Here is a 27,980-nt window from a genome sequence, read left to right as displayed (position 1 = left end):
CCACCCGCTCCTCCTCAAGCCTGCTTTGTCCTCCACGAAACAGGCACCGTCTCAGTGCCTGCCTCCCAGGCTCCTGTGAGCAGTCAGGAAGACGGTAAGGGCAGCAGCCACTGGGCTTGGCGGTAGCCCCAGGCTGGCGGTTCCCAGCCCATGGGGCCCAGGGCAAGGGACGGGAAGCAACGCCTTCTCCATCCAGCTCCTCGACAGCCCCGTGTCTGAGCGATGTGACGTGAGCCTGGAGCCAGTGCCAGCTCTGATGCCCACGGGGCCCGGCAGGTCCTGCGGACGAGTGAGTCAGGCCGGGCGGGGATGGCGGCGAGCCGGGCGGCACATGCCCTGTCTAGAGGGGCCAGCTCCCTGCACCCCACAGGAATGCGGGCCCAGTGTGGCCGGATCGCTCCTTTCAGGAGAAATAGGAACTCAGTATTTATTTGAAACATCCCAGTTCTTCCATGTTGGCAGCTAACTCATGTTTAAATTTGCATGAGCCAAACCAGTCGTGTCTGCGGGCCAGATGCTAAGCAAAGGCCACCAGTTTGCGATCTCGGAGTCGGCCAGAAGGGGTGGGGGTGGGGGCTCCTGATGTCCTAAGGCTGGAAAGCAGGCGATAAAGGGACATCCCGGGCCTTGCACCCAGAGCGCACCCCCAATTCCACTCAGCCCTGGGGCTCCCTGGGTCCTGGCTCGGTGCTGGGGCTGGGTGGCCCTGGGTTCCAATCCAGCTCTACCACTTTCCAACTGGCTGATCTCGGGCTAGTGCCTCTTTGACCCTCAGTTTCCTCTTCTGCGAAATGGGATTGAGGATACCTGCCTCTCTCAGCAGCTGTAAGAGAGGGGGGCTGTGAACTTTCAGGGCTCATCGTGGGCTGGGTGCTCAGAAAGTGCTCAGTACTCAGTCGCTGTGGGTGTGGAGAGGCTGGGGGCTTGGTCTGTGCAGATCGAGCTGTTTCTTCAGTCTGTTGCTTTTCTTCCCTTCCCCCCAGCTTTGTTTTTTTAATTTTAGTATTAGAAACAGGTTGCTGTGATAATACAGAGAGTTCCCATGTACCCTTCACCGGGTTCCCCTCATTGTTACGACCGTATTTACGGTGGTGTGTTGTCCCAGCGAGGGGACCAACCTCGGTGGATTGCTAATATCTAAACTCCTTAGTTATTCAGATTTTGCTAGTTTTTCCCTTATGTCTTTCTCTGTTCCAGGATTGCATCCAAGTTACCAACCACGTTGTGTTTAGTTCATGCCTCCTTAGCCTCTCTGGTCTAGGATGGCTTCTCAGACTTTCCTGGATTTTGATGACCTTGACAGCTTTGAGGAATATTGGTTGGGGATTTTGTACAATACCCCTCTATTAGGGCCAATCTGATGTTTTTCTCGTGGTTAGATCGGGGCTATGGGTTTGGGGAGGAAGACCGCAGAGGTGAAGTGCCTTCGTCACACCCAGGGCAGAGGCTGTCCACAAGATGTATCACTGATGGTGTTGACCTTGACCACCTGACTCAGGTAGCGTTTGCCAGGTTCCTCCTGAGCAGTTCCTTTTCCTTTTCATATTCTCTTTGGAAGCCAGTTGCCAAGTGCAGCCCCATCAAGGGGAGGGGCAGCTAAGCTCCGGTGAAGCTCAAGGCCCAGAGAAAACTGGACCTTGAAGAGGGCTGGAGGCGGGGCGGGTCACAGACACTGTGTGGAGCCTGGGGCAGCAGGTGTAGTGATTGTAGTGGGGGGAGCCTCTCCCAAGCCCCAGAGGCCTGGGAGTGCCTGGTGACCTAGGGGAGGAGTGTGGGCCTCTGGGCTTCGAGCTCTGCTGCACAAGGTCGGCCTGGGGCCTCAGTCCCCCAGGGCTTGACCAGGCTCTGGGGCTGACCCTGTGGACCTCGGAAGCCAGCCCACGAGTGGGGCTGCCCCGTGGCCTGCTTCTTCTGGCAGGGAGGCTGCTGGGTGAGGTAGGACAGGCCAGAGCTGGAGTGATGGCCCGAGGGCAGCCAACCGAACAGCACTCAGGCCTGGGACAGTCAGCTCGGTGGGCCTGGGCCGGAATCCTCCAGCCCGGGTCTGGTGACCTATGACCCAGTGCCCATTATATGGGAGATGGAGGGAAGGGATTTTGTCCTGATCTCTTTAGAAAGACAGATTTCATTCAGGGGCAAACCATGGCCGGGGGTCCACATCTGGCCTGCCACTGTTCTGTGAAGTCTCCCTGGCACACGCCGAGCCGCTGGTTTGTGCATTGATCTGTGGCTGCTGTGGGACTTCAAGGGCAGAGTTGAGTCGTTGCGACAGAGACCTGTGGCTTGCAAAGCCTCACGTGTTTACTGTCTGGGCTGTGACAGAACAAGCTTGCAGACCCTAGCCCGAGCAGAAAGCAGACCAGGATTCGGGATGTGCAGTGAGGGAGACACAAGGTGGGTCAGGACTTCCAGGGAGGGGGTGGAAATTTCTGGAAACAAGTGAGCAGGTGGTACAGGGCAAGCCAAGACCCTGAGGTGGGTGAGCATCGCTTTAGGAGACAGTGATCTGCCCTGAACCCAGTCCTGTAGCAGCCATGTGGGGGCTCGTCTGAAAAGAACCTTCCTGGTGGCCCAGACTGGCAGGCTGGCCAACCGTGAGGTGTGTGCCGGCAGCAGCAGGCTGTAGAAATGGTGAGGGGGCTGGGAGGGCTCTGGACCCCAGGAGAGCACCCCCTGCTCCTCAGCTCGGCCACCCAGAGCCCACGAGGAGCTTTGTGGGCCCGGAGCTGCCAGATCATCTGACTTTCCAACAGAAGCTGGCAGTCTGGTTTTCATGAGAAATCTCCGGATTTGTTACACGTTTGCAATTAATTCCATTTTTTAGACATCATGAAGCCGACCAGGCACATCCGTCTGGTGTGTGGGCTACAGGTTTGAGAACTCGGGTGTCCAGGATGGAAGTGAGGATGCGAGAATGTGGGTAGACGGCGGAGAGCAGGCCAGGCCCAGCGCGGTAAGCTGGCAGACGAGCTCTGGGCTGGGGGCAGAGGGGACAGTGAAGGGAGACTCAGAGAAAGGGGGCGTGGCAGAGGCCGGGACCTGCAGGGTCAGACTGCCCCATCTCCCAACCAGTCTCAGGCAGGTGGAACATTCCTGCCTGCAGGCTGGGAGCTGGGGATCCTGGAGTTGGACACTCCTCCCTGCTTACCTGGCAGCACCCCCATCCCCACCCCACCCTGGGGAATCTGTAGAAGGAGAAGGGTGGGAGGTAGATATCTCTGAAGTCCCCCCTGAGATTCTCAAGGGTTTGGGTTTGCTGCTTGGTCCCCAAAGACTTGGGCCCTGTCTGGGAATGGGCAAAGGCTGGGCTTCGAGCTGGACAGGCCTGGTGGACCCCAGCTCCCTGGTCCCCTGGCTCCCACCACTTCTGAGACATAGGGAGGACCCCAGTTTTGCAGGTTGCTGGGAGAAAATGGGTGTGGAGGCCTGGGTTTCCATGGCGTCCTGAAGTGTCTGTGATTGGGGCCTGGCTTGCAGGATGTGGTCTCCTTCCCAGCAGTAGCTGGGGCATCTGGCTATTTTCAGCCTCGCACACCAGCCCTTACCTGCTGATTCAAGCCTCTGGTTTGCAAGTACGCACTGGCTCCACTGTGGGTTTATTGTTTTAGGAAGCCTGGTTGCGAGTGACAGCAACCCAGGTCAAGTTGGCGGAAGCAAACAAGAGAGGTCTATGGCTCATGGCAGGAAACGGCCCAGGGCAACTCCCGCCTCAGGCAGTAATGGATGGAGCTGCTCAAATGATAGCGTCAGACTTCGTCTCACTCCGTCTCCCAGCCCCATGTGCCTGCCTTGGCTTCAATCCCAGGCAGGCCCTGCACTGTGGTGGCAGAAGTGGCCCTCAGGCTTGTGGCCCATCCCCCTTCCCCCCCAACCCCACTCCCCACCCGCGAACCTGGGGGCGGTGGCATCCCTGTCTCAGTAGTGAGAGTCCCCAGGCTGATTCTCATTGGCCCAGCTCAGGTCACAAGCTCAGCCCTGAACCAGTCACAGCTCGGGCGGGTCAGGCCTTCCCTGCACCCCCCCCCCCAGCCCAGCCCCCACCTGAGCTGTAGGGGGTGGGGAGGGCCGCCAGGTCTGGTGCAGACGCAAGTGATCTTGCAAGAAGATCAGGATCCTGGCGGGCAGTGGAGGCTAGACAGGCTCTTGTCCGCCTCACGGCCACCTGCTGTCTAGGAGCAGAATTTGTACCCCTGAGGCCACATTTGGAGCCCCCTGGCTCATCACAGGTCACCCCTTGCTGGCTGACTTCAGGCTTAGTTCTCCAACCAGCAATGAGTCACCATCCCACATTCCCCCACGTGCTCTAAGAAGTTGGCGGGAGTTTGGTTCGGGGCCACTAGGAGGCTCTTAGGGTGACTTCTTGGTTCTGTCCTCATTGTGTTGATTTTCTTCCTTTTTTTGAAGTCTCTCTCCTTGAAGGAGGAGGCAGAAGGCCTATCCCTGGGAGGGGTGTCTTACCCATTCAGAGGCACCCCCTTTTGAATGGTAGAACTATTTCAAAAAGAACAGGGGGTCAGGATGGGGCCACACTGCCCCTCTTGGGCCCCTTTCCTTGCCGGGGACCTGAGTATTAGGAAAAGCGACCTGTCTGTTCAGGATCACGTAATGCTCTTTGACCCCCATGTGTCAGGACCAGGTTGCTGATCTTCAGGCTGTCATTACTCGCTTGGAAGTTGCATTTTCTAGATTACTACAATGACCAGTTTTTAGGAGAAAAGGGTGAAGAGATTCTAAGCGTATGGGCCGCCTACACGTTGCATCCCTCAGGCTGTGAGATGTATCTCGTGGCTCATTTCTCAGTCACACTGTGGTCATGGAGCTACTAGAGGCCTGCATCCCGTCCACGGCAGCAGGGGGCAGCCCTGGAAGGTGCTAGAAAAAGGGGGCAGGTGGTAGGCCTGGGCCTCAAGTACCCCCAAGTAGGCTGAGCCAAGAATGGCTGACACAGGGTTGACAGATGGAATGTTCTGTTGCCCTTCCACGAGGCTGGCCCTTGGCCAAGGTGAATGGCTCACCCTGGTTTTCCAGCTGTGGGATCGTGACGCAGGGAGGTACTTAGACCTCAGACACCTGAGCACATTCTTACGTGAAATACTTTAATGGTTTCCTTCTGTGGGGGAAAGTTCAGGGCTTTGGGGCTCAGACATGAGAATCTGTCCACTCCCGCCCTAAACCCCACTGCTTCTCTTTAGGGAATCCTGGCCACAGCCTCCTCCCTGCTCCCGTCTTTCCCTCAGTTCTGCTCTTTCTGAAACACCGAACTCCACACACATACTCCCGATTAGTGACTTCAGTGGCTCCCTGGCCCCTTGGGATGAAGCTCTTGTCACGGCCCCCGAGAGCCCACATGACCCGGCCCTGGTTTATAGCCTCATCTCTGTCCACACAGTGACCTGGCCCCACTCCAGACCGAGCCGCCGGAGTCCCCAAGTGCCCCTCCCTCCCCGCCACAGCACCGTGACATGCCATTCCTCAGTCTGGAAGGCTGCCCTGCCTGCTCCAGCCCCTGGAAACCTCCCTGACCCGCCCCCCCAGGGGAGGTGAGCCTCCTCCAGTTTCCAAAGGTCCCTGCAGCTCCCCACCGTTAGCGCTCACGTGGCAATGTTGTTCTGTTGTTTCCTTTGTCTCCCCCGCCAGCGAGCCCAGGATGGCTGGGGCTGCTGTCTTCTGCACAGGTGGGCCCTGGTTGGCCTGGGCTCTCAGGACCTGGTGGGGGAGTGGGTGGACGCTTGGAGGACTCGGGACATGGGTCAGGCACCCCCCTGAGCCTTGGTTTCCCCACCTCCACAATGGGGATGATGGTCACTGGGGGGAACAAGTGTGTGGGGAGGCCGAGTATGCACACAGCACAGTGTGGGACAGGCAGGGGTGCTGGGCTTTGGGAGAGCTGTTGCTGGTGGTGGGCCAGAGCTCCCACCCCACCCCACCTCTGCCCTGGCACCTGCACCTGCAGGCCGCTCAGAGTGGGTCTCAGGTGCAGGGGGCCAGGAGATTGGACAATCAAAGGAGAGAAGTCAAGGGAGTGGGGGTAATGGGGAGGGTGGGGGTAATGGGGAGGGTGGGGGTAATGGGGAGGGTGGCGAGAGGGGCCTCTGGTGGAGATGTGAAGGACCTGTGCACCTCTGAGCCCCACATACCTGCCCATCTCCCAGCAGGGCCCAGTCTCCCTCCTCCAAGGCGGCCAGAGTCATTGCAATCAGCCCTGGCTCCGCATGGGAACCATCTGGGGACTTTGAAATACCCCGGGGGGCGGGGGCACCGTGCAGACACGTTTGAGAAGCCCTGTCTGACGTGGTCCTCTGTGAAACCGGTTTCTCCCCCAGAAAGGGTCTCACCACCCGGAGCTTGGGGAGGGCTGCTTGATGGAAAATCTCTTCTTCCCAGCCTTCGCAACAAAGATCCGCACCAGATAGAAGTGAACACTTCTTAAAATGGCTTGATTTTTTTTTTGAAAAAGTAACACATTCAGATGGCACTGACTCGAGGAGGCACAGATGGGGACCCGGTGAAAGAATGCTCAGCCCGCCCCCCAGTTGCCCAGCAGCAGGCTGTGTGCCCGGCTCCAGGGTGCCCCGCAGAGCTCACGTGCACACACACACACACACACACACACACGCACACATGCGTGCGGGCCTGAGCGACACCTGCCTTTTCGGTCACTATCAGACAGGTGCGTCCCCACGCCGGCAGCGCTCTGGGGGCCCGGCGTTGGCTGTCCCAGGCAGGGCCACCGAAGGACCGTGGCAGCCTTGTCACAGGGGCAACGCTCCCCGTGGGCTGAGTTCATGCCTCGAATGGAACTCTTGGGTCACCGAGCGAGGGGTTCCAGAGGCTCACGGGGCCGCTCGTTTTCTGTCGTTGCAGAACCCGCCGGCGCCACTGCCCTTCGAGCTGCCCGCGCTGTACCGCACGGAGGACTACTTCCCCGCGGCCGCTGGCCATGCCGCCCTGCGGCCCCCCGGCCCCCCGCGCCGGCACCTGTGAGCCCTGTCCTGTCGTTGTCAGTGCGTGCTTTGACCCCCTCCCTCGCTGCACGTGAAACCACGGGTTCGGAGACGCACTGGGGGCCCCCGTGTGTGCTGCCCGAGCGCTGAGCTGGACCAGGCGCTTCCCGCCGGTGTTCTGGGTTCCGGGGGTCTGAGCAACCACTGAGGTTGTAGGTCCCCAGGACTCGGAGCCCCCCGTCTCTCTGTGAAGGGCTTTGCGTGGGAGTCGTGGGGGGTCCGCTTGGTGCCACCAGGCACGTGGCTCCAGGGTCATCTGTGGTGGTTGATTTGTCTGCGAACCCCAGTGCCCGCTGGCCTGTGAATCATCTCAATAAAGGTGTCAAGAGGTCATGTGTGGTCTGGGTGCAAGTGTTTTCTCGAAGGGAGCTCCTGACACCGACACAAGCCTGACCTTCCGAATCTGCTCATCGGGACGCCCGTCACCTGGCCTTTGGATCCCCAGCAAGAATGGAGGGATCGCGAGGATTTCCAGGGGTCTCCAACGGTGGGTTGGCCTTAATTTCATTTCATGTGGGTGAGTTTCCTGCTCTTGTCCTGGACTTCCAGATTTCTCACCTGGGTGATGAATAATTCTGCTTGGTTTTTTTTTTTCTCTAATTCCTCACGGAGCCAAGAAAACACACACACACACACACACACACACACACACACACACACACACACACAACTGAACTGCAGACCTGCGTCCGAATTTCAAGGAAATCTAACATAATCAGGAGAGAGAGCAGTAGAGAAGCAAGGAAAAAGCTGGATCTTGCTAATTTCAGGACACACTTTTGGAATTAAAGATACAGGCCAGAGGCTCCTGGGTGGCTCAGTTGGTCATGGGATTGAGCCTTGAGTCAGGCTCCCTGCTCAGTCAGTGCAGAGTTGGCTTGGGATTCTCTCTCTCCCTTTCCCTCCACCCCTCTCCCTGCTCTCCCATTCTCTCTCTTTTTCTCTAAAATAAATCAATAAATCTTAAAAAAAGATATAGGTGGATGCCTTGGTTCAACAAGAGCCAGCATTTTCCTGTGGAAATTATTTTTTTAGTAAAAAAGCTTGTATACCTCGTGTTAAATGACGGAAGTGTAGTTTACATCCAGAAAGGTTCGCCTAGGTGGCGGGTTCACTGAATTTTCCCACACCCGCGCCGGGCTCACAGCACGCTGCCATCAATTGGGACAGACGGGCGTCGCTGGCGTCTGTACTCCGTGTGACGGGTGGATGAGTGGCCGGGGCCCACGTGGCGCCGTCTGTGTGTCCGGCTTCCCTGGCTGACACCGTGCCTGTCACTACACGCGTGCTGCAGGTTGCTCAGCCTCGGGACTGCTCTCAGTGTGTCCGCTCAGGGCAAGCAGGGATTGGAGGGAAAGTTAATTTTTCAGACAGGCGGTGAGGACACCCGTTTCCGGAAGGCCAAGTATATGTTGGTTTGCTGGAGACACCCAGGCCTCTTTCTCCTTTCAGGGCCTGACGCCGGGGCCAGGGAGAGGTGAAAGGGAGCGTCATGTGATCAAGCCACAGCACTGTGAGTGTCCTAAAATAGAGAGCCACAAGACTGCGGCGAAGAGCTTCTAGGCTCTGAGGTCAGCCTGCCTGGGTGGCACCAACGTCGTCTGCACACCTCAGCCGTGTGGCCCTGGGCTACTTGCTTACCCTCTCTGAGCCCGGCTTCCTCAGTGAGAATGCAGCGAACAAGGGCACCTGCCCACTGGGGGGTGTTGGTGTGGACGAAATGAGGGGACCACTGTGAGCGCTGGCCTCAGGGCTGGCAGCGGGCACTGCTGTGGGTGGTGTTGCGATGGTGATTGGCCTGGCAGGAAAAGGGCCAACTTTTGTGCTATTTCTCAGTTGAGGTGGCATCCAGGAGCGTCCACAGCGAGTGACTTAGGGACCGCCCTTCAATCTCGGAGTGAGAACACGTGGAAGCATGCACTAGCCCTCTCTGCGTTCTGCTGTCCTTGAACCCTTTCAGGGACACCCGCTTTCCCCCAGGTCCGCGAGGAGGGGAGAGGTTGCATGAGAGCATCCGTGGGGATAGCTGACTCATGAACGAGGATTGGCCATTCCAAGTTTGCTGGGAGTCCTGATGCCAAACAGTGAACGTGGAGGGACACTTGGGGACGCCTGGGGGGAAGGCAGGCCAGGACACAGAGCCTGCCAGCGCCTCCGACCTCAGCCCTTTGCTGGTGTTCTGGAAGCATTGTCCTTGTGCCGGGTGAGCTGATGTCCTGTCAGGTAAAGGAAAGCCTTGGCTGCTAGCTCGAGCCGTCCCCACAGCCCTTGCCAGGGTCACTTTGCAGCCCAGGAAGTGTTCTTTTGTGGGACACCAGTATAAAGGGCATTGCAAAATTTCAGGAGAGCTAGGCTCTTCCTTAGTCAACCACCTCCCTCCTTTGCCAGTGGACGTGAACTTCATGTCTGTCAAAGTAAGAGGTTTCAAGAAGGTGGCCCACGCGTTGGCAGAAATGTGTGGTTTACCCTGAACTGTTTAAAAATGTTTTCGTGTTGAGACAACTGGGTAACCATCTGGAAAAAATAAAGCGAGTTCCATACCTCACTCTGTACACCAGGAACATTTCCAAAATTCCAAATGGATTAAGGACGAGTTAGATGTATAAAATGAATTCATTTAAGAAGGAAGAAACATTGGAGAATCATTCAACATCCAGAAGACTTAAAGATACATTTGATTTTATATATATATATATATATATATATATATATATATATATATATATATATATATATATAAAAGTTAAATCCTCTGAATGGCAAAAACAAACTGAAAACTCCACCAAAAAAAAAAAAATCCAAACAAAACAAGAAATCCTAAGCAAATTCAAAAGACAAATGACCAAAAAGACAAGTGACAAATTGGGAAAAATATCTGTGCAGCTCATTTTATATAAAAAGGGATAATCTCCCTAGTATATAAACAGTTTCTACAAATAAATAAGAGACAACATAGAAAAATGGGCAAAGGGTATGAACAGGCATCTCACAGAAGAGAAAATGTAAAAGGCATTTTATTTAAAGATTTATTTATTTATTTGACAGACAGCCAGCGAGAGAGGGAACACAAGCAGGGGGAGTGGGAGAGGAAGAAGCAGGCTCCCAGTGGAGGAGCCTGATGCCGGGCTCGATCCCATAATGCCGGAATCACGCCCTGAGCCGAAGGCAGACACTTAACGACTGAGCCATCCAGGTGCCCCATAAAAGGCATTTTAAACACACGAGAAGATAATCTGTACCAGCAAGTACGAAAGAATATCGAAACTCCTCCGGTTTCACTATGTTAGGCTGGCAAACATGAACTTTTTTTAATGATGATGCTGTTTGTCAGTGAAATTTTGAGGAAGCAAGCGTTCTCATGCATTGCTAGTGAGACCAAGCTCGTGGAGGCCCGTGGGCAGTACCTATGCGCATTAGAAATATGTATGCCCTTGGACCTAGTAATTCTACCTCTAGGGATCTCGCCTCCCAATAGACACACGCAGGCGAGAAATGACAAATGCAAATGGTGATTCTCCACATGTTGAAATAACCCAAGATTGGAAGGCACCTAAATGTCCATTGGTAAGGGGATTGGTTCAGTCTAGTACGTCTACACTCACGCATGGACGGATGGAACCCTATGAAGTTGTAAAAACAGATTAGGAGTTCCTTATGAGCTGGTACGGAAGTGTCAGGAGCGTAAGAAAGCCAGGGTGCCGAGAGATGCTCCTGACACGCTACCATCTGTGTGAGAAAGGCATTAACATTCCCTGGAAGGACACACACAAATTCGAGAACAGTGAATCTCTGTCTTGGGTGAGAAGTCGACTTTTCATGTTTCAGGGTTTCTTTTTATACTTTTTGGTATTTTGGTGTTTACCTATTCCAAAACATTAACCGAAATCGGTTGCCAGCGATGAAAAATGAGGACAGTCTACAGAAAGAACTGGATTTCCAGTTTCTCTTTAAAAACTGGCGTATCAGGCACTGCTGGGCTCACATTGGTGCCAGAAACGAGGAGCTACAGCTGAGTCGCTTCCCGTAGTCACGCTCTTCCAGATTTCTCTCGTAGCCCAACTGTGTCGCTCATTTATTTTGTCTGTCTGGCCCCTGTGGGCACGTGCATTTGCGAGCCTTAGAGCCAGAGGCCCTTAGCCCGTGCAGAATTTACTCCAGGGATATGGCATATGTGAGGAAGTGCAGCTGGGGGAAGCGACCGCTGCCTCGTCATTACGTGTCGTTAGCAAGTGGCCGGCCAGCGAGCATCTCTGTGCCCCGATTCTGAATTCCCTGGGGACAAGGGGGTGCGGTCTTACTACAGAAGTGTGTGCTTTCCATGGCCCTCCTTCTGGAAGTGACGGATACCGAGTCGGACGAAGACCTAAGAAAACTGGAGACCGGTATCCCTCGCGAATACAGATGCAAAAGTTCTCAACAAAGGATCAGCAGACTGAATCCAGCAACGTAGAAAATGGATTATATCCCATGACCAAGTGGGATCTCTCCCAGGAATGCAAGGTCGGTTTAACATTCTGAAAATCAATGTCACACACTCTATTAATAAAGGTCAAAAACCACACAGTCATTTCCACAGATGCAGGATAAAAGCATCTGCCAACATCCAACATCCATTCGTGATAAAAGCTCTCCTTCTTGGGGTCTAAAGGTGAGTTCTCAGCAGGGTTAGAGGCTGGGTAGACGCCCCCAAAGGTATTTACTGATAGGAGGTCTCTGGAGAGGATTTGTTGACCCAGGAAGCTGGAGATGGCAGGGCATTTTCCTCCCCATCTGAAAGCAAAATCCCACTTACTCTTTTTTTGTTGTTTTCCTCCTGCAGAAAGCTTTATTGTTTCCAGTTGGTCCACAGCTTGAATGAAGGCTGAAAAAATTGCTTAAAGAGCTGCCTGGTGGGGGCACCTGAACGACTCAGGTGGTAAAGCACACAACTGTTGATCTTGGGGTGGTGAGTTCAAGCCCCATGTTGGGTGTAGAAGTTACTTAAAAAGCTGCCTAGTGGAGGTGGAGAGAGGCTCAGGCTGAAACTCTGATACCAGGGGCCGGCAGAGGGGCCCTCGAAGGCGCCCGGGCTCTGGGGGCTCCTAGAAGGGCTTGGCCAGCCTTGTCCTGGGGTCCAGAGCACACCTGCCTTTGGCTTTGGAAGAACTCAAAGCAGTTCTGACTCAGGCCGCTTTCCCCGCATTTCCTCCGGGGCGGTGGGCTCGCTGCGGCCTCAAAAGCATCCAAGCTGGTCTCAGGGATCGTCAGCTGGACGCAGTTGAGGCTCGCAGGCGGCGGGGCCGCGGCTGCGGGGCGGAGGCTGAGCCGTGGGGCCGAGTGCGAGGAAGGCGGTCAGGCGAGCGCTGCGGCCGACGCGGGTCTTCCGTGGGGACAGACCGCTGGTGCCCCCACAGGGCCACGCCTGACCGCGGCCGGTGCGCCCTCGCACCGGGAGGCCTTGCCCGTGGGGTTCGGTAAGCGGAGCGCGGCCCTCCGCTCCCACCCCTCTTCTGGGGGGGCCAGGCCCCAGCGGAGGAGACGGAGCCCAGCCCGACGCGCGCCGGAGAGCAAGGTTTGTGCGTTTCTTCCGTGGGCTCATGGGCGAGAGAGCTGAGGACGGTGGCCGCAGACAGAGCCCTCCCCGGGTGGGGGGGGATTTGCGGGCTGTCCCTCTAGACCCCTCCCCCCCCGTCTCCTCTTTGCCCCCCACCGTGAACCCAGGAGATGCTTGGGCGCTTGCGCGTGGGAAATCGGCTTCTACAGGGGCGCTAGCTGGCTCGGTGGGTGGAGCCTCTCTGGCTGTTGATCTCAGGCTCATGAGTTCGAGCCCCACAGTGGATGTCTCCACATTACTTTAAAAAGGTGGGGGGGGGGGGGCGCCTGACTGGCTCAGTCGGTGGAACATGTGATTCTTGACCTCAGGGTTGTGAGTTCGAGTCCCACATTGGGTGTAGAGATAAATTTAAAAAACATTTTTAAAAAACTGTTTTCTACATACAGGTCGCCTCTCTGAGTGTAGAGATGGGGCTTCTTAGGCTGCGCAATTGGTGTTTGTTGAAGGGGGAGAAGCAGAACAAATGGGCTTACATCGGAAGCCACAGGCAACAAGGGTATTACTCAGGGGAGGGCTCGGGCTGTAGGCCACGTTCAGGAGTGTGTCTTTAGAACAGGCTTCTCAGTCTTGGCGGTGTAGAGGAATCAGCTGGGCGGGCCGGGAGCAAGTGCCTCAGAAGCCCTGGGGGCGGGGCCTCGTTAGAACTCCCCCGGGCATTTCAATCTGCACTCGCGGGACATTGGAGCTTTGGGAGAACAGGGGTCAGATTTTCAGCGATTGGCTACCTGCCTTGCAGCAACCAGCCTTCTTCTGTTTTACATTCTGCACGAGCTTGCTTTCCTTTGAAGAGTGCAGGGGACTCAACGTCCGCCTCCCACCTTCCTGAGTGCGGTGTGGGATTGGGTTTGAGTTGGTTTCTGGTTTGTGTTGAACTGATTCCACCCCAGCTCCAGAGATGGGTGCTGACTGATTTAAGCCAATCAGGGTCATCCGAGCTCCCAGTGACTCACTGAGATAGCTCTGACCCAAGCCCTCCAGCCGCAGAGACTAGCTCTGGAATGGTCCAGTTGGCTCCAAGGTCAGGACTCTTGCTCAGTAGTGAGGGAAGGTGAATGGGAAGCCCCCTGTGGATGCCAGGGTGCCTGCCTAGGATGAGGGTGACCATGTGGGTGGGCAGAAGGACAGAGGACCTGAGCCCATGCCTACACCGCTGAGCATATTTGTTACCTGTGTGTCCCCTTTATCCAGCACGGTCTGAGTTGGGGTTCCTGTTCCCTGCCAGTGACAGTCCCATTCATAAAAAAAGTGTCTGAAGTTGGGAAAGGAGAGTCAGGTCATCGCCAATGGGCAAAGGCTTCCCTGGGAAGCACTCTGAGCCAGAGCCCCTTCTGGGCTCTTGGTGCCACTCGGCGTGCATTAGGAAGCATAAGTCACCCCAAGATATGAGGTTCCCCCCGTACTTTCAGTCTTGCCTGGGCCAAGGAGGAAGTCTCATTTTGGTGTTGGTGTGTCCTGAATCCCTCTGATTTTCCTTTTTAACAATCAGAGCCAGACTCTGGCTCACAGCCCTCAGCAAGCAATAACAGGGGGTGAGGTGTTAGTCTAACGTTTTGTCTTGTATTTATTTTTACGGACGTCTTCATTAATGGCAAATTCTGCTGGCTGTCCTTTCTTGTAGAGGCAGAGTTTTCCTTTTTAAAAAGGGTAGTGGAGACATACTAAGTACATAAAGCAGTTGTTAGGCAGATGACCAAGACGGCAGTGTGAATGAGTAGCGTGGGAGACGCTGTGCCAGGGAAAGCATCATGTGTTGGTTTAGAGACGAGGCTCGTGTGTCTGCATTCACAGCAGGGAAAGCCTTTCTTACAAGGCTCATCTTTAGTCAAGATCAAGGCTGCATGGTGTAGTTGGAATGCCAATGGCTGGGAACTCAGATGTCCTGGGTCCGAGTCAGCATCTCTCTCTCTCCTCTGCCAGCTGGGATCTTGGGACGTTAGCTTCTCAAACCTGGAGCTGATACTCCCTTCACAGGATTATTATTATTATTATTATTATTATTATTATTATTATTATTATTATTTTGGTTGGGGGTGGGTGGGTATTGGGGCACTACGGCAGGACTATTTTGAGGACTCAAACTATCTTGGAATTTAGTGCGCTACTAGTCCCAGGAACACTTCAGGGATGTCTGGAAGGTACTTGAGTACTTGCAGTGTGTGCTGAACTCCTAGGAAAGGTGTAGTCATGCCCCTAGCCTGAAGGAGGAGGGGTCCTTGGAGGATAGGGCTCTGTGTTTGAGCCTCTTTGGTTCCCTCTTCCCAGGGAATCCCATTTAGCTAGACTTGCCGGCAGAGGCAGCCACCAGCAAGTCCTGCAGGGCCTTGATCGCTAATCCCTAGGCTCTCACGTATGGCTGCTTCACATACAGTCAGTACAATGTAGCGTCATGTTCTGCTAAGTCCAACTCACAGCCAGTACAGCGCTCACCAACTACATTGGGAAAGCCCTTTTTTATTTCTAGACTCTTGCTGTTTCCAAAAGGTGAACAATTGACTTATGATATCCATTTTGCCTCACTTAGTAATAAAACTGTAATAAAGGTCCAGCAAGATTCACGCAAAAGCCAGATGAGGTTTAAATGGCCTTACACCTCTATGGCCTGATGGTGTGCTGGGCAGGTCGTGGTGCTTGGCCTCCATCACAGATGCCAAGAACATTGTATTCTGAAAAACACACAACTGCAACAACTCATTTATATAGTGAAGATTCTGTCCTTTATTCCATTCACTGATCATCTGCCCTGGGAAGGACTATGGACCTTCCAAACCTTCCTTCCTCTGTCCTTCTCTTACTTGCACTTTGAAATCACGACTGGAGGATTTCCAGGATATGCAACTTTCACCTTACATGCTGACTTTTTGAACACATCTCCCAACTAATTTGCAATACCACTTACTAAGTTCTAGTGAATGTTAAGTTGTTTAAAGTGGAGTACCTTGATGGGAAGTAGCAGGATACAAAGAATTCCAGAATGGTGACCCTCGTTTGGTGCAAGTTTGGATGTTTTCAAGCTGACCTTCTAATAGTAGATAGGAAATGCCTTACTTCCTAACTGGATGCACCATCAAGACTTTATCTAAGCTGTTTCTAGATCACCTCATGGTGGCCAACTGATAACTGGTATGCTGGAATGCCAGCCACTTCAGAATGGCGCAAGCATGGGGCGCCTGGGTGGCTGTCGTTGAGCGTCTGCCTTTGGCTCAGAGAGTGATCCCAGGGTCCTGGGATTGAGCCCCGCATCGGGCTCCCTGCTCCGCTGGGAGCCTGCTTCTTCCTCCCCCACTCCCCCTGCTTGTGTTCCCTCTCTCACTGGCTGTGAAATAAATAAATAAAATCTTAAAAAAAAAAAAATGGCGCAAGCAACCTATTTCCATTCTTCTGGGGGTTCAGCACTTCGGTGAGACATGCTTGCAGTTGGTCTGCTGCACTGACCCAGTGAGCAACAGGGTAGGTTAGAGATAAGGGTCACAATGTGTAGAAAAGATCATTGCCTAAGGAAGGGGCGGAAGGCTGACCCGATGCCCTGTGAAATCCATATATTTAACCTATTCTAATTTTGTTAGTGAAGAGTATACTTTCCATCACGCAAACTAAGTGATTCTCAAGCTTTAGTAGCATAGAATCCCCTAGAGAGGGTTTTGGGGCCTCCGTGTCGTGGGTTTGATGCTGGCAGTACAGGGTCAACGTAGGGAAACCACCCCTGTATATAGCAGTACTCACTTGACAAACGCAAGTTTAATGGTTTCCAGTGGTGTTACAGTTGGGGTATCTCCTGATCACTGATAGATTGTTTTCAAATCTGGCACTTGTTTTGTTCTCTTCTGAAAAGTATCTATCTTTACAAATGGGTAGGCATTTGGATTGGATACACGACTACCCGGGAATCGGGTAAATCCTTTTCTGCTTAGATCTTAAGAGAGGGACAAAGTGCTGTTTGATGGAGACCAAAGATGGGAGAAGAAAGTGCCTCGATGTGCTGAAAAGGGAGAGAAATCACGCTGCTTGTCAGTCTGACTCTGGGAAGTCAGGGCCGTTAAGAAAATTGGAAGGACGTAAAACTCTCCTGGGAAGAAAATTTACAGAATTGTTCAGTCTACAGTTATAGACATTCTCTAATTAGAAGGTGGCAGGTTGCCACAGCTTTTATTTCCAGATTATTCCAAAAGCAAACAGTAGCAACGACATTCTTTTAAAATGGCTTTTATTGAGACACTTTTAGGGCTTCTGCAACATCACTAGTTGGGGTTCTTCATTTCCAATTCTTAGGTGGCTAAATTCTTTTCCGAATGCCAACAGTGCCCATTCCCACCACCTTAGTGAGGAAGCACGCTCGTCTGTCTCTGCTCAAATGTTCAACCAGGAACGTACGTCCCCCTCCACTAGTCAAGTCTCCTTAGAACTCCACGTAGGCCTCATAAGCCCAGGCTCCGTCCTTCCCACCTAGTAATTTATTAGGCAGACTAATTTCAAACCAAGGGCGAGAGGGCTTCAATTCAGCTGCTATTACTATCCTTAAGTAAGAGAAAAGCTTTCTCAATGCCAGTTCTTCTGATTTGATAATCCGTGGCATGTTAATTTGGGGACATCCTGTCCCAAATATTATTAGCTGGTGTCTACAGAATTTATAATCTCCTTGTAGAACAGACTTAAAATGACTCCATGCCAGCCCCAAATGCCCTAAAGGTCCTGGTCTATTCTTGCACTTTCTCCTGTAGTTTTTGAGAAGCAGGACGTTAACATTTTAGAAGGAGGTTGGTCAATTTTCTTTGGTCTTGTTAATGCTTTTGTTACAGCTGTCTTTTGGAAGGAGTCTTAGAAATTATGGAAGCCAGCCACTTAAGACCTCTTTAGACCAATGTCCCCGAGAGGTGCTTGCTGAGCTTCTGCCCTCTGCATGGATTAGAGCTTTCCATCATTGTTGTAATTACTAAAAACGGTGGCCTAATACTGCCTCCTTGTACTCTTCCATTCTTTAGTCCAAGCTGCTCTTGGGAATCTGTGTAGTAAATATACTAGCTCCTTCCATCTTAAACAGCCCTTCAAGTGTGTGATCTCCAAAGCCTTTTTAATAGCAAGATGGTCAAGAGAATTACAACAAAAGCAGAGAGTAGTTGCCTGTTTAGTACAATTGTTCCCATTATAAGGTGAAAACTAACATTCACTTCCTTTTAGAAGAAAGAACGCCAGGGCATTGATGTTCTGCTTGCAAATTAATGCCAATTTGTTGACATCCTTTCATCAGTGAGACATTGACATATATAAGCAGGCTCTGCTCCTTAACAAAAGGGGAACTGAAGAACTCAAGGCTGTTTACTTTTGCAGTTAAAAAGGAAAAAGACAAAACAAAACCAAAAGAATCTGTAACAGGTGCCTTGAGAGAAAGCATTCTTAATGCCAGCGGCACATCTTGGTCTTCTGTAAGTTTCCTCGGTGGCCGTGGCTCCCGCCTCTGATGGAAGTGAGCCATGACATCAGCTGGCACAAAACCTAATGGACACACAGGACTATAATGTGTAATAAAGCAAATATTTACATTAAGCACAATACAGCAATTTATTTAGATGCTTAAAATGAATACAAAGGGAAATAAAGATCACAAAATTATACATACTACAACAGTGTGTCATATATTGGATGGTATAAATGAATACACCAGGTGGTGCTTAACTAAAGATAAAACTAAATACCCAAAGGCAGCACTCCTTGGCTTGCTGCGTCAACACAACACACTTTCATCCAGACCTAAAAGGGGTCAAAATTAGTAGCTGCAAAGTCAATTCTTGCATGTGATTTTTAGCTTAAAAGATTTCAGAAAACAGATCTGAAATACCAGTTTTTGTTTCTGTCAGCTGTAATGTCAAGGATATTCAGAACAAGAAAAATTCTATAATACAAGAGAGTCCAGATATATATCTTATGTGGCTGGCCTCTGTTGCAAGATTGTACAAGGTTATGTGCAAAAACTAAGTCTGTCCAAAAGTCCATACTAGCGCGGTTTCAAGCTTCTGCTAGGTAAACTAGATAGAGCGTTTATTACACAGCAAGGGCAACACTAAAAAAGAAACAAATCTAGGATGGGTACACAATAACAATATCATAGGCATCACTTGAATAGGTCTAAAAGACTGTACAAATATACATTTCAACTATTCAGAATGAATACATGAAAAAAAATTGATTTTCCCCAAAGTCTACTATACACATTGGACTGGTAGCTTGTATGTTGGCCCTACACTACCGTGTGGATCAGGGTGACGCTTCCCAAGAACATCCAAACATTTTACAGAGGGAAAGAACTGTTGAGAAGGCAGATAAAATAAACCTCTGCTTTTCCGCACGTGTGTTCGTGAGCCACCAGCTTATTGGTTTTTCACATTTATTTACTGTGTCTGTCACAGCAAGTTCTGAAGCAAGATCAACCAATCGTGTGTCATAGACTTAGAAATAACCACCGGGATTAGCAGTGGCGGCGTATCCCCACAGCCCGATGACCCAGCACTCAAAAGGCAGTACCAGTTAAAATACAGCTCTGCAGTCCTACCGAAAGGAGAGCAGAGTTCCAGGCTGCAGCACGTCCCCGATGCCAGAGAACCTGGCACTTAAGCCTGCTGGCTGCTCAGCTTCACTCCGGTTAGGCTGCCATGCATCGGCTCAGCGACCCCATCGGTCATGTTGTCAAACTGCTCCCCGTCCTCACTGTCAATTGTGCTATTCTGCCACTCAATCTGTGGGTTAGATAAGCGCTCATCATTTTCAGATGCGTTCTTCCACTGTGACTGGTCCTTGGACCAAAACCCTTCAACTTTTCCATAGGAACTATTCTTCCATTTCAACTGCTCTCTGTCACCTTGCGTGGGAGCCTTTTTTTTGGCAGCTGGCTTACTGCTTCTTGCATCTTCACTCTGGGAAGACTCATCGGACCAGGTTCCTGCTTTCATTTCACATGTGTTGTCCTCAAAGTCTGACACTTGCTGGGAACCAGGGCCACTCTCAGATGGAGAAGCACCATCTTTCCACTCAACAACATCATCTTGGTCAACCTCACTGTCAGAAGCATCATGCATTAGTTTGGTTGGTTCCTCAGTCAAATGAATAGTTTCATATTTTGAACCATCCTCCTCTTTTTGGTCTAGCTTCTCCTCAGATTCTAAAGCCTCCTCAGAAATGACCTTCGGTATGTGTTCCTCTGGGTTATCGTTAGGGATTTTAGGCTCAACTTCAAACACAGGGTCAAAAGGGCTACCACTTCCATTGGATTCTTCCTCCAAATTTTCAAAACTGTCTGAGGAGCTGTCCTCTTCCTTCCCAAGGCTGAGCTTTTTGTCAGCAGTTTTACTAGCATTGACTCTGGAATCCTTCTCGTCATGATTCTCAAACAGCCACTCAGCATCAAAATCCATCTCGTGCTTCACTTTGTTTAGTTCTTTCATGTTGAAGCCCAGTAACACACCAGGCTTGTACTTTTCACAGTCTCGGACACACTTCTTCCTCTTGTTACTAAAATGGGAAGCAATGTCACTCTTCCACAACCACAAACTGGCGGCCAGCTTCTCAATTTCTCTCCTGGTGGGATAGGGCTGTTTGTTGAAATACTTCGTTAGGAAGCTTTTCCTGGCTTCATAGGAATCATCTTCATGACCCTTGGGGTCTAAAGCTAAAACAACAGGCTCCTCAGGCTTCTCTTCAAAGAAGCTGGGTGAATCACTATCATCGTCTAACTTTCGCTTTTTCAGCAAGGGAAATTCCACTTGCTCATAAGTGCGCTTGACAGGTGCCAGGCCCGGTGACTGATTAAGCCGAGAGGGTGCATTTGTCTTATCTTGGCCATTCTGGGTCTTTCCAACACCCCTGCAATGAACTAGATGCAGAGTGATAGTCGAGGCGGTCATGTTGCTGGTGTACACACCAAGGCAATGGATGCATTTGTAGGTGAGCTTTTTTTCCACGGGATGAACCGTCTGAATAACTTGGTGCCTCTCTCGTAGGTGATGTGCAAGTGCATCAGATATGGGTCCTTTCAGGATTGAAAAGCAAAGAGGGCATAGGGTTTTCCCAACATCTTTTTTATAGGGCACCGCAGCTTGAGGTGAACTTTTAACAGGGATATCTGCCTTTTCCTGAACTTTTGGCTGTGGCTTTGGAGGGACCGGAGGGTTATTTTGGGCATGGTAAGCAACAGATTCAGCTGGGGCATCCCTCAGGTTGTATGTGGTTACGAGGAGATGGATATTAGTGTGACTACCCTGCTGCAATGTCAAATCAAAACTCAAAGTAGAATCTGTTTTAGGTCCCATCTCTTCATCAATGTGAACCATCCGCATGTGTGCCGCCATCTTTTCCACATCATTGAAAGTTGAACGGCAATATGGACAAGACAGACCATGAATTAACATATGGTTGAGCAGGGTATCTGTGGGCAAATAGCGATTACAGTACAGGCATTTGCTAGTAAAATTGTGTATTTTCATAATGTAGTTGGCTACTGCTGGGACTTTCTCAGCTTTATGTTCTTTTTCGAAGTGCACACTATACACATTTTCAGGAAAAAGCTCATTACAGATTGTACATATTTTCCACTTTTGAGTTGAGGAAGTATTGGCTGGGGGAGGGCCCGTGGCAGCTGCAGTAGGTTTGGAACTGGACTGACCTAATACTCTGGATGCCTGTGACTGGGAGAGGGAGGGAGACTTTAACTGGCCTGATGAGAGAGAAGAGGCATTAGCAGGCTGCAGGGAGTATCTTGCTGGTGCCTGGGACCTCTGCTCTGACCCAAGCCCGTAAGATCTTCCATTTCCACTTGGAAGTAACTGCTTCACAGACTGAGACTGCTGAGGGATGGAAACTGGTGCATTGCCACCTAGACCCAGTCTCATTGACTGACCAACGCCATAGCCCTGGCCTACAGATTTGACTCCATAGTTATTCTGCTGTAGGTGAACATTGGACATCATGTTGACGCCTGTAGAGTTTAAGTTAGGCTTTGGTATTGAGAGTCGATTTACCATCTGCTGTGATGGCAAAGACCGGACATTTCCAGAAGCAAGGGAACCAATTCTTGATTGGAGTCCCATGCCCTTCTTCTCTTGAGGTTTGGGAGCAATAAGCATCAAGGGTTTGGATCGGGGAACCACCACGTTTGTGTGCCCAATCATGGCAGTGACCTGATAGCCTATGCGTTCATGGTCTTCGATGACGTGTTGTACCAAAGCTTCATAGGACTTTGGCATGAAAAGGCATCTCTTGCAGTGAATACTACTTTCTTCCCGGGCATTTGAACCTAAAGGGACTGCACCGTTGAGTGACTTCTCACCTGCCTTTGCTATGTAAGGCGCTGCCACGTGCTGAAAATGTTCCCTGTAAATGTGCTTCCTAACGATTTCATAAAGAGGATCTCGGTAAGTGCACTTCTTACAGTAATAAACAGCTTGTTCTACACTGTCAGCCTGCTTAGGTTTAAGGCCATCATTTTTGCTTTTATCTTTGAAAGTGCTGAGGCTGCTACTTGGTGCGCTGGCGTTTGGAGCATGAAATATTTTAATGTGTGTTTCCAAAGTCTTTTTGTCTGCATTGAAGGTACAGTAGGGGCAATTAAGGAGAATCCTATTTTCAAAGTCTTCACTATGGACATTCCGGAAATGACTTTTGTAGGCAGAGAAGAATTTTGATGAAAATGGACAAGCACTGCAGCAAAAAGGTTTCGTCCGGTAGTCCTAAAGAAAAGACAAAAACTGGAATCAGAATGCCACTTCAGAACGGTAGTAACAGGTTCTAGATTTTTTTCCCCCAGATGTTCTCTTATTTTTAACAGAGATGTAATGCTGTTTTTAGAACTGGAACTCTGTAATGCATTGATATTATTTTTTTCCCTTTTGCAAAATTAACTTGTAAAATATAAACCCAAATGAGAAAGCTGTTTTAAACCAAATAATTTCATTTGGGTCCCAGAGTATTAAAAAAAAACCCAAGTCTAAGTTTCCCCTCAATGTTTAGAAAAGATCAAAGTCAGATTTGCTGATTGGTTTTAGAGAAGCCAAAGACAAATGCCTTCAAAGATAAACATTTTACAGTTAGAAACGATAAGAATAAACACTGTGAAATCACTCTCACTCCATGAATCAGTAAGTTGCAAAAGGTTTTAGGTTTACCATTCAGTAAAACTCAGGGCCCAGAGTGCTGTAGTGCAATTAGGCAGTAAGATACAAAGATACACCTTTTATTCCTCCCATCATGGAAAATCTTCAAAAATCTCAAAACATTTTTTTCCATCTGATCGAAGTACAGTGTAGTATTTGGATTTCATTACTGATCAAAAAGGTACTGATTTCAAGAGCTGGCTTTCTTCTGTAAGCCATGGTCTCTCTTTTCAACCAAGAGCAGCTTCAAAAGAACTAATGAAGTGATAGCTGCTTTGATTCAAATTAAGAAGTTAAACAAAAATTTCCTATAGACTACGCGTGCATATTAAAAATTCAATAAAGTATTGCAGAATATACTGATTTCAAAGAGCAACTTCCAGAATTATGCTCATTAGCACTTGTGCAGTTTGTCCTTTGAAGACAGGTGAAACACAAGCTGGGCAAGAGATTATGTTTCAGATACTGGTTTGACACAAAATAAAAATACACTGCTTCTCCTTAAAGTTCAACCCCCTATTTAGTGTTAGAATGTGAAGCTTTGGGATTCGTAAAACCGAATTAAGTGATATTACATTCAAAGACTTATGATGCATACCTTTTTTCCTGGGGTATGGAGAAGAAAAAACCAGGTAACTATACTCTCCAATTTCTGAGGCAGAGTTTAAAATCCCTGCCCAATACATTCCGATAAACAGATCAATAATTACAGAACTACACTCACTACTGAAACAGTTGTAATGGTAAGGTCTGCAGTGACAGTCACTTCTCCCTGTGGGGCAAGAAGCACCACCTATACCACCTTCTCTGTCACATCGTCACCTGTTGACACTTGCGGGCATCACTGGTGCCTTGGACCACCTAATGGTGTTCTTAATTCCAATTTGTAAAAATTTAAGTTACACTTTTCTGTCACTACCGTCCTACAAAGCCACCCATCCCCTTCCCCATGTACTGGCTTAGTAATCCCAGAGCCCCTACCCCACAGAGGTTAGATGATACCAACACAGAAAAAAACCCACCCTCTCCAGAAATAACACGAACTGTGAAAGACACAAAAAAATGATGGATGGCCTAGATGAACAGAATGTTGGAGGGTACATTTCAGAAACAGAAGAGCCAAAGTACTGCTGCCATACTATTGATATACAGTAGACCTCAGAACATTTAAGTAACAAAATTTCCTATTCTTACACTTGAAGTTTCAGTCCAACAACAAAAAAGACAAATTCTTCCTAGTTTTTCCTGCCACTTACGAAAACTGAAATAATCAATTTTGACATTTTCCATACAAGGTTGCAGCCCACAAAACAATGTATCACTATGAAAGGCCTAGAACTGAAAAGGGAGTATACCAAGAAATGTTGCCATTTGGGGAAGTCCCCTGTGCTATATACTTACCTGATTTTTTGTAAGCGAAGGGTCCCATAGTCCTACATCTTCCCATGTAGTGTTTTTCAAATAAAAGTCATTAGGTTCAAACTGTTTAAAATCCTAGAAAACAGTGAAAGAAGTTTACAAAAACACAGTGATATCAACTCTAGCCCAACCTTACTTATAAATCCCATCTCTTAGCTAGAGCTGGGGAGACACACAGAAAAACCAAACCCACCAAGAACTAAACTAGGAACGATAAGGCTCTTAGGAAATATAAAAAGGCATATGGAAGTTGCATTCAACATTTTCTAACCATCGAACATCCCCCTAATGGTCAAGCCAGGTTTCCAAGGAAACCACTGGAAGTTCTAATTAAGTAAAAAATTCAGCCACATATTAATACCAAAGCCCCTTTCATCAGAGTATTGTAACTCATCAGTTGTAGTACCAGAACAGAATGAATATAAGCTAGCAATGTTTGCTTACAGAACCATGGATGTGATATTCTGTTTCTGAGGGAAAAAGGGGAGTGGAAATGGACTGGGAAGAACACTCAGGATTTCTGAACCCACGAAAGGAAGAAAGCAAGCTACTTGAAGAAAAGTAAGCAGTATTATGTTAAATTTATACTCTTATGTAAAAATTTAATGGCCCGTTTTCCCCCCAGGCCAGGAAGATACAAAGTCTTAGGAGAAAATTCCCCTTGGTTCCTAAAAGGTTCACAGTTCAGTGTGGGAAAATCAAGTACATATAAATTCCAGAGTATGTAATAGGTGTAATAACGGGAGGAACACATCAAATGCAGGGTAGAAAAGGTACCTTAACATGTGCATTATTTATTCTTGCGCAGATTACTCCACTGAGTGCAAAGTGGAAGTAGATGGACTGTTTCATTGGGCAGATCTACCTGAATTTGAGGGGCTGGAGAGGCAGTGAACTTCCACACTGGGGATAACATAACTAGAGAAGCCCACTTTTGAGAAGCTTCAGTCTTCATGATATACCCCCCAAGTATTATTCATGGGAATCAGGAAAAGAAAACCGTTTGCATGAAGGAAATTGCTTTTTAACTTTCAATTCCATCCAAACATTTACTGAATGCCTATTATGTATCCAGCACTGTGCTAGGTGCTGGCTATACATGGATGGACAAGGTGGTTATGGTCCCTGGCCAGCTGGAACTTAAAGGCTAGTGGGGAAAACAGCTTTAAATATTTCAATCAGAGGCTCTGACCAACTAAACCGCAAGACCTGGAGCAACGAGATCTGGAAAAGGAGACCAGTACATTGGCTATCCCACAGGGCTGTTATAAAGCTCACAGAAAAAAAGGTTAGAAAAACAGTTTGCAAAGTCCAAACTGTTATACAAGGGGAAGATAATAGTGTATGATGGGTCAGAAGGGCCAACAAATGCTCAAATCCTAAGAAAAGAGACAACAAGCACCCAAATCACCATGCCTCAACAATCAGAAGGTCAACCAGAACACTCAGGCATATCAGAATGAGAACAGGCTCTGGAGTCCTGCAGACAGACCCTGCCATATGCTTAGCTATGAGGTGGACCTGTATCTTTACTGGTTCTTCATTGTAAACTGGAGATAAGAATTCCTACATCCCCCCCCCCCAGGGGTTGTTCTAAGAATCTGAATTTAGAGACAATTTTAAAGCACCTGAAGTGTCTGACATGTTACATCCTCACCAGTAGAACGGCTTTTGCTTCATGATGCAAAGATGAAAAAGCCCATTTTAGGGAGAAGGGAACAAGTTAAGTCAACTGAGAAAGCTCTGGTGAAGCTAATGCTGCAGTTGCAATTCAGAATCACAACTAAGAATTAACCAATCCCGGCTGCTGACACAAAGTAATGGACCAGAAGCTGAGTCATGTTAAAATTAAAAAATGGCATGCTACTTACTTCTATGTGTTCTTTACAGTATTCCAACCCAATGTCACTAAGTATTTTTTTCACAGTTTTCCGGGCTTTTCTTAAACTGCCAAGATTGTTGACAGGAAGTTGGAACATAGTTTCTATTGGAAAAAAAAATTTAAGTCAAGTCAAAACACGTACAACTTGTAATATTTCCTAGTTCCACTGATGGTAGGACCACAAACCCTGGCCCACTGACAAAGAAGGTGAGTAGATACCCTTTATCTAGTATGTTTCGATTACTTCAGGCAGGCAAAAGTAAGTGCTCTCTGACCTTTTCTATTTTTAACAGGACGTTTTATGTTATAGATCCACTATGAGTCTAATCTGGCACAATGCTTATTAGAGTTTAAGTGCATCACCAAACTGGTTTTTTTACAGTTGAGAATTAGGTTAATAATACCAACCGATTATCTTAAAATCGAGTGTGAGTGCTTTTCTCCTTGTGATGTTGAGCCTCTGAAAATAGAAAAATGTTCACCGTTTCAGCATCATTATCACATAATTTCGAGTGCCAGGGAAAAGAAGTTTTTGTTTTCTGGGAACTGTCCTGCACATTGCTATGATAATCTTATAGAAATATCCTTCGGTGTTTCCAAATACTATCCAAACTAGAGACACTACTGGTTGTGTACCTCGTCCCCCAGCCAGCACCACACCTGGACAAAGGCACTCAGCATCAGGGCAGATGATAACTGTGTTACAGACTTTAGGGGATCCTCTTGAAAAATGAAAAGCTTATATGTAAGTGTGAAGGAACTGAAAAATTATTTAAATGACCTAATACATTAAAGCACAAATTTAGATCCACTTCCCCAAGTTCCTTAAAAAACAAAAGTTAAAATAAAATTAGTATTTGTATGGCTTCCAAGTGACCATAAATGTTTCCTATAAAATACGGTAAAAATTTATCATCAATGTAGTAATCCAAATAAATCTTGTAGAATATAAAATAGTTCCAAAAACCAAAACCAGAGGCAAACCCAAAAACCAAAGGAACAGGAATTAAAGTTTAATACACACAAATCTGGTGTTCTAATTAATAAAGGCTGTTACTCTATAATACTACTACCATTTGTAAGTACAGCCATAATCAACCAATCCAAATGTAATACAGTATGTTACCTCATTTATTATTCTGATCCAAAAATCAATATTAACTATGAATAATGGAAAAGGTGAAGCCTACCAAAACAACTCCTACAAATTCTGAATTTGGATAGGTCATCAGAACTTAGAAGTTTCAAAATATTCTACATGAAGTACAAAGTATAACTGAGGCCAAAAAAGAAATGCATTTCACTAAAAAACACTGACCAGCCTTCCCATCCTCAGCAGCTAAGAAGCACGACTATGTGTCCTCCACACTCCCTGCGTCCAACAATCTGCATATGACTTCACAGGGGACTCAGAAGTCACTCTGGTTACAAATTAATGTGCATTCAAAGCCAAATCCATTATTCCTTGTGGAAATTTTATTGCTGAATTGTTTTAAACCATCTTTTTGAAAGTTTTACATTAGTTGCTTAATAAAACTATTCCCACAACCAGGTCATTCAGAGAGGGCCACCTGACAGCAATGTTTCAGAAATACAGAAAAGGGTACAGGCTAATTCTGAAGAGTCCAGGCATCAAAACAGATGCCCACCAACGGCCAAGTCTGAGAAGAGACATCTCGTTTCTCTACTCATTTCATAAACTCTCTGTGGGCCCAAATCCAGCAGTTCTTTCGGAACTTCCCAAGTCAGTCCTGCCTCACTTCAGAGAAGAGATGAGCCCAAAAGGCAGCCATTACTGGTTTTCTCCACCTCCTGGTTATACACAGCTCAACATCTCAGCAAAAACAAATACACAATGATTTGGAAATGTCGCCACCACTGAAGCCACCAGTCTATACAGAAAACACCCTGGGAGGTAAACTGCAGCTGAGGATAAAGGAAAACTCATT

The 27,980-nt window shown here is 48.8% G+C and overlaps 2 protein-coding genes across 11 annotated transcripts in view; one reads left to right on the top strand and one right to left on the bottom strand.

Moving 5' to 3' along the window:
- Positions 1–7,337, top strand: part of BCAS4 (breast carcinoma amplified sequence 4) — a 53,879-nt gene extending 46,542 nt beyond the window's left edge. For both annotated transcript variants that reach the window (XM_045771554.2, XM_045771552.2), the window contains one exon: positions 6,865–7,337. In XM_045771554.2, coding sequence (XP_045627510.2) covers positions 6,865–6,984 — 120 coding nt within the window. In that variant the 3' untranslated portion in view covers positions 6,985–7,337. The remainder of the gene's footprint in view (positions 1–6,864) is intronic.
- Positions 7,338–18,131: 10,794 nt separating this feature from the next.
- ADNP (activity dependent neuroprotector homeobox) overlaps positions 18,132–27,980 on the bottom strand; it is a 31,650-nt gene continuing 21,801 nt past the window's right edge. For 7 of the 9 annotated variants that reach the window (XM_087853497.1, XM_087853501.1, XM_087853500.1 and 4 more), the window contains 3 exons: positions 26,021–26,133; positions 24,132–24,224; positions 18,132–22,307 (listed from right to left, as the gene is read on the bottom strand). In XM_087853497.1, the coding sequence (XP_087709623.1) occupies positions 19,197–22,307; positions 24,132–24,224; positions 26,021–26,128 (3,312 nt within the window). In that variant the 5' untranslated portion in view covers positions 26,129–26,133 and the 3' untranslated portion in view covers positions 18,132–19,196. Of the gene's footprint in view, positions 22,308–24,131; positions 24,225–26,020; positions 26,134–26,439; positions 26,492–27,980 lie in introns of all 9 variants that reach the window. The other 2 variants (XM_087853502.1, XM_087853503.1) reach the window with 2 other exon arrangements.

This window comes from Ursus americanus, chromosome 22, assembly GCF_024610735.1.
Source record: "Ursus americanus isolate L20-20 chromosome 22, mUrsAme1.1.p, whole genome shotgun sequence".
In the NCBI taxonomy this organism is placed as follows: domain Eukaryota; kingdom Metazoa; phylum Chordata; class Mammalia; order Carnivora; family Ursidae; genus Ursus; species Ursus americanus.
The sequence above is the reverse complement of the archived record's forward strand: the minus strand, read 5'-3'. Positions and strand labels throughout refer to the sequence as shown.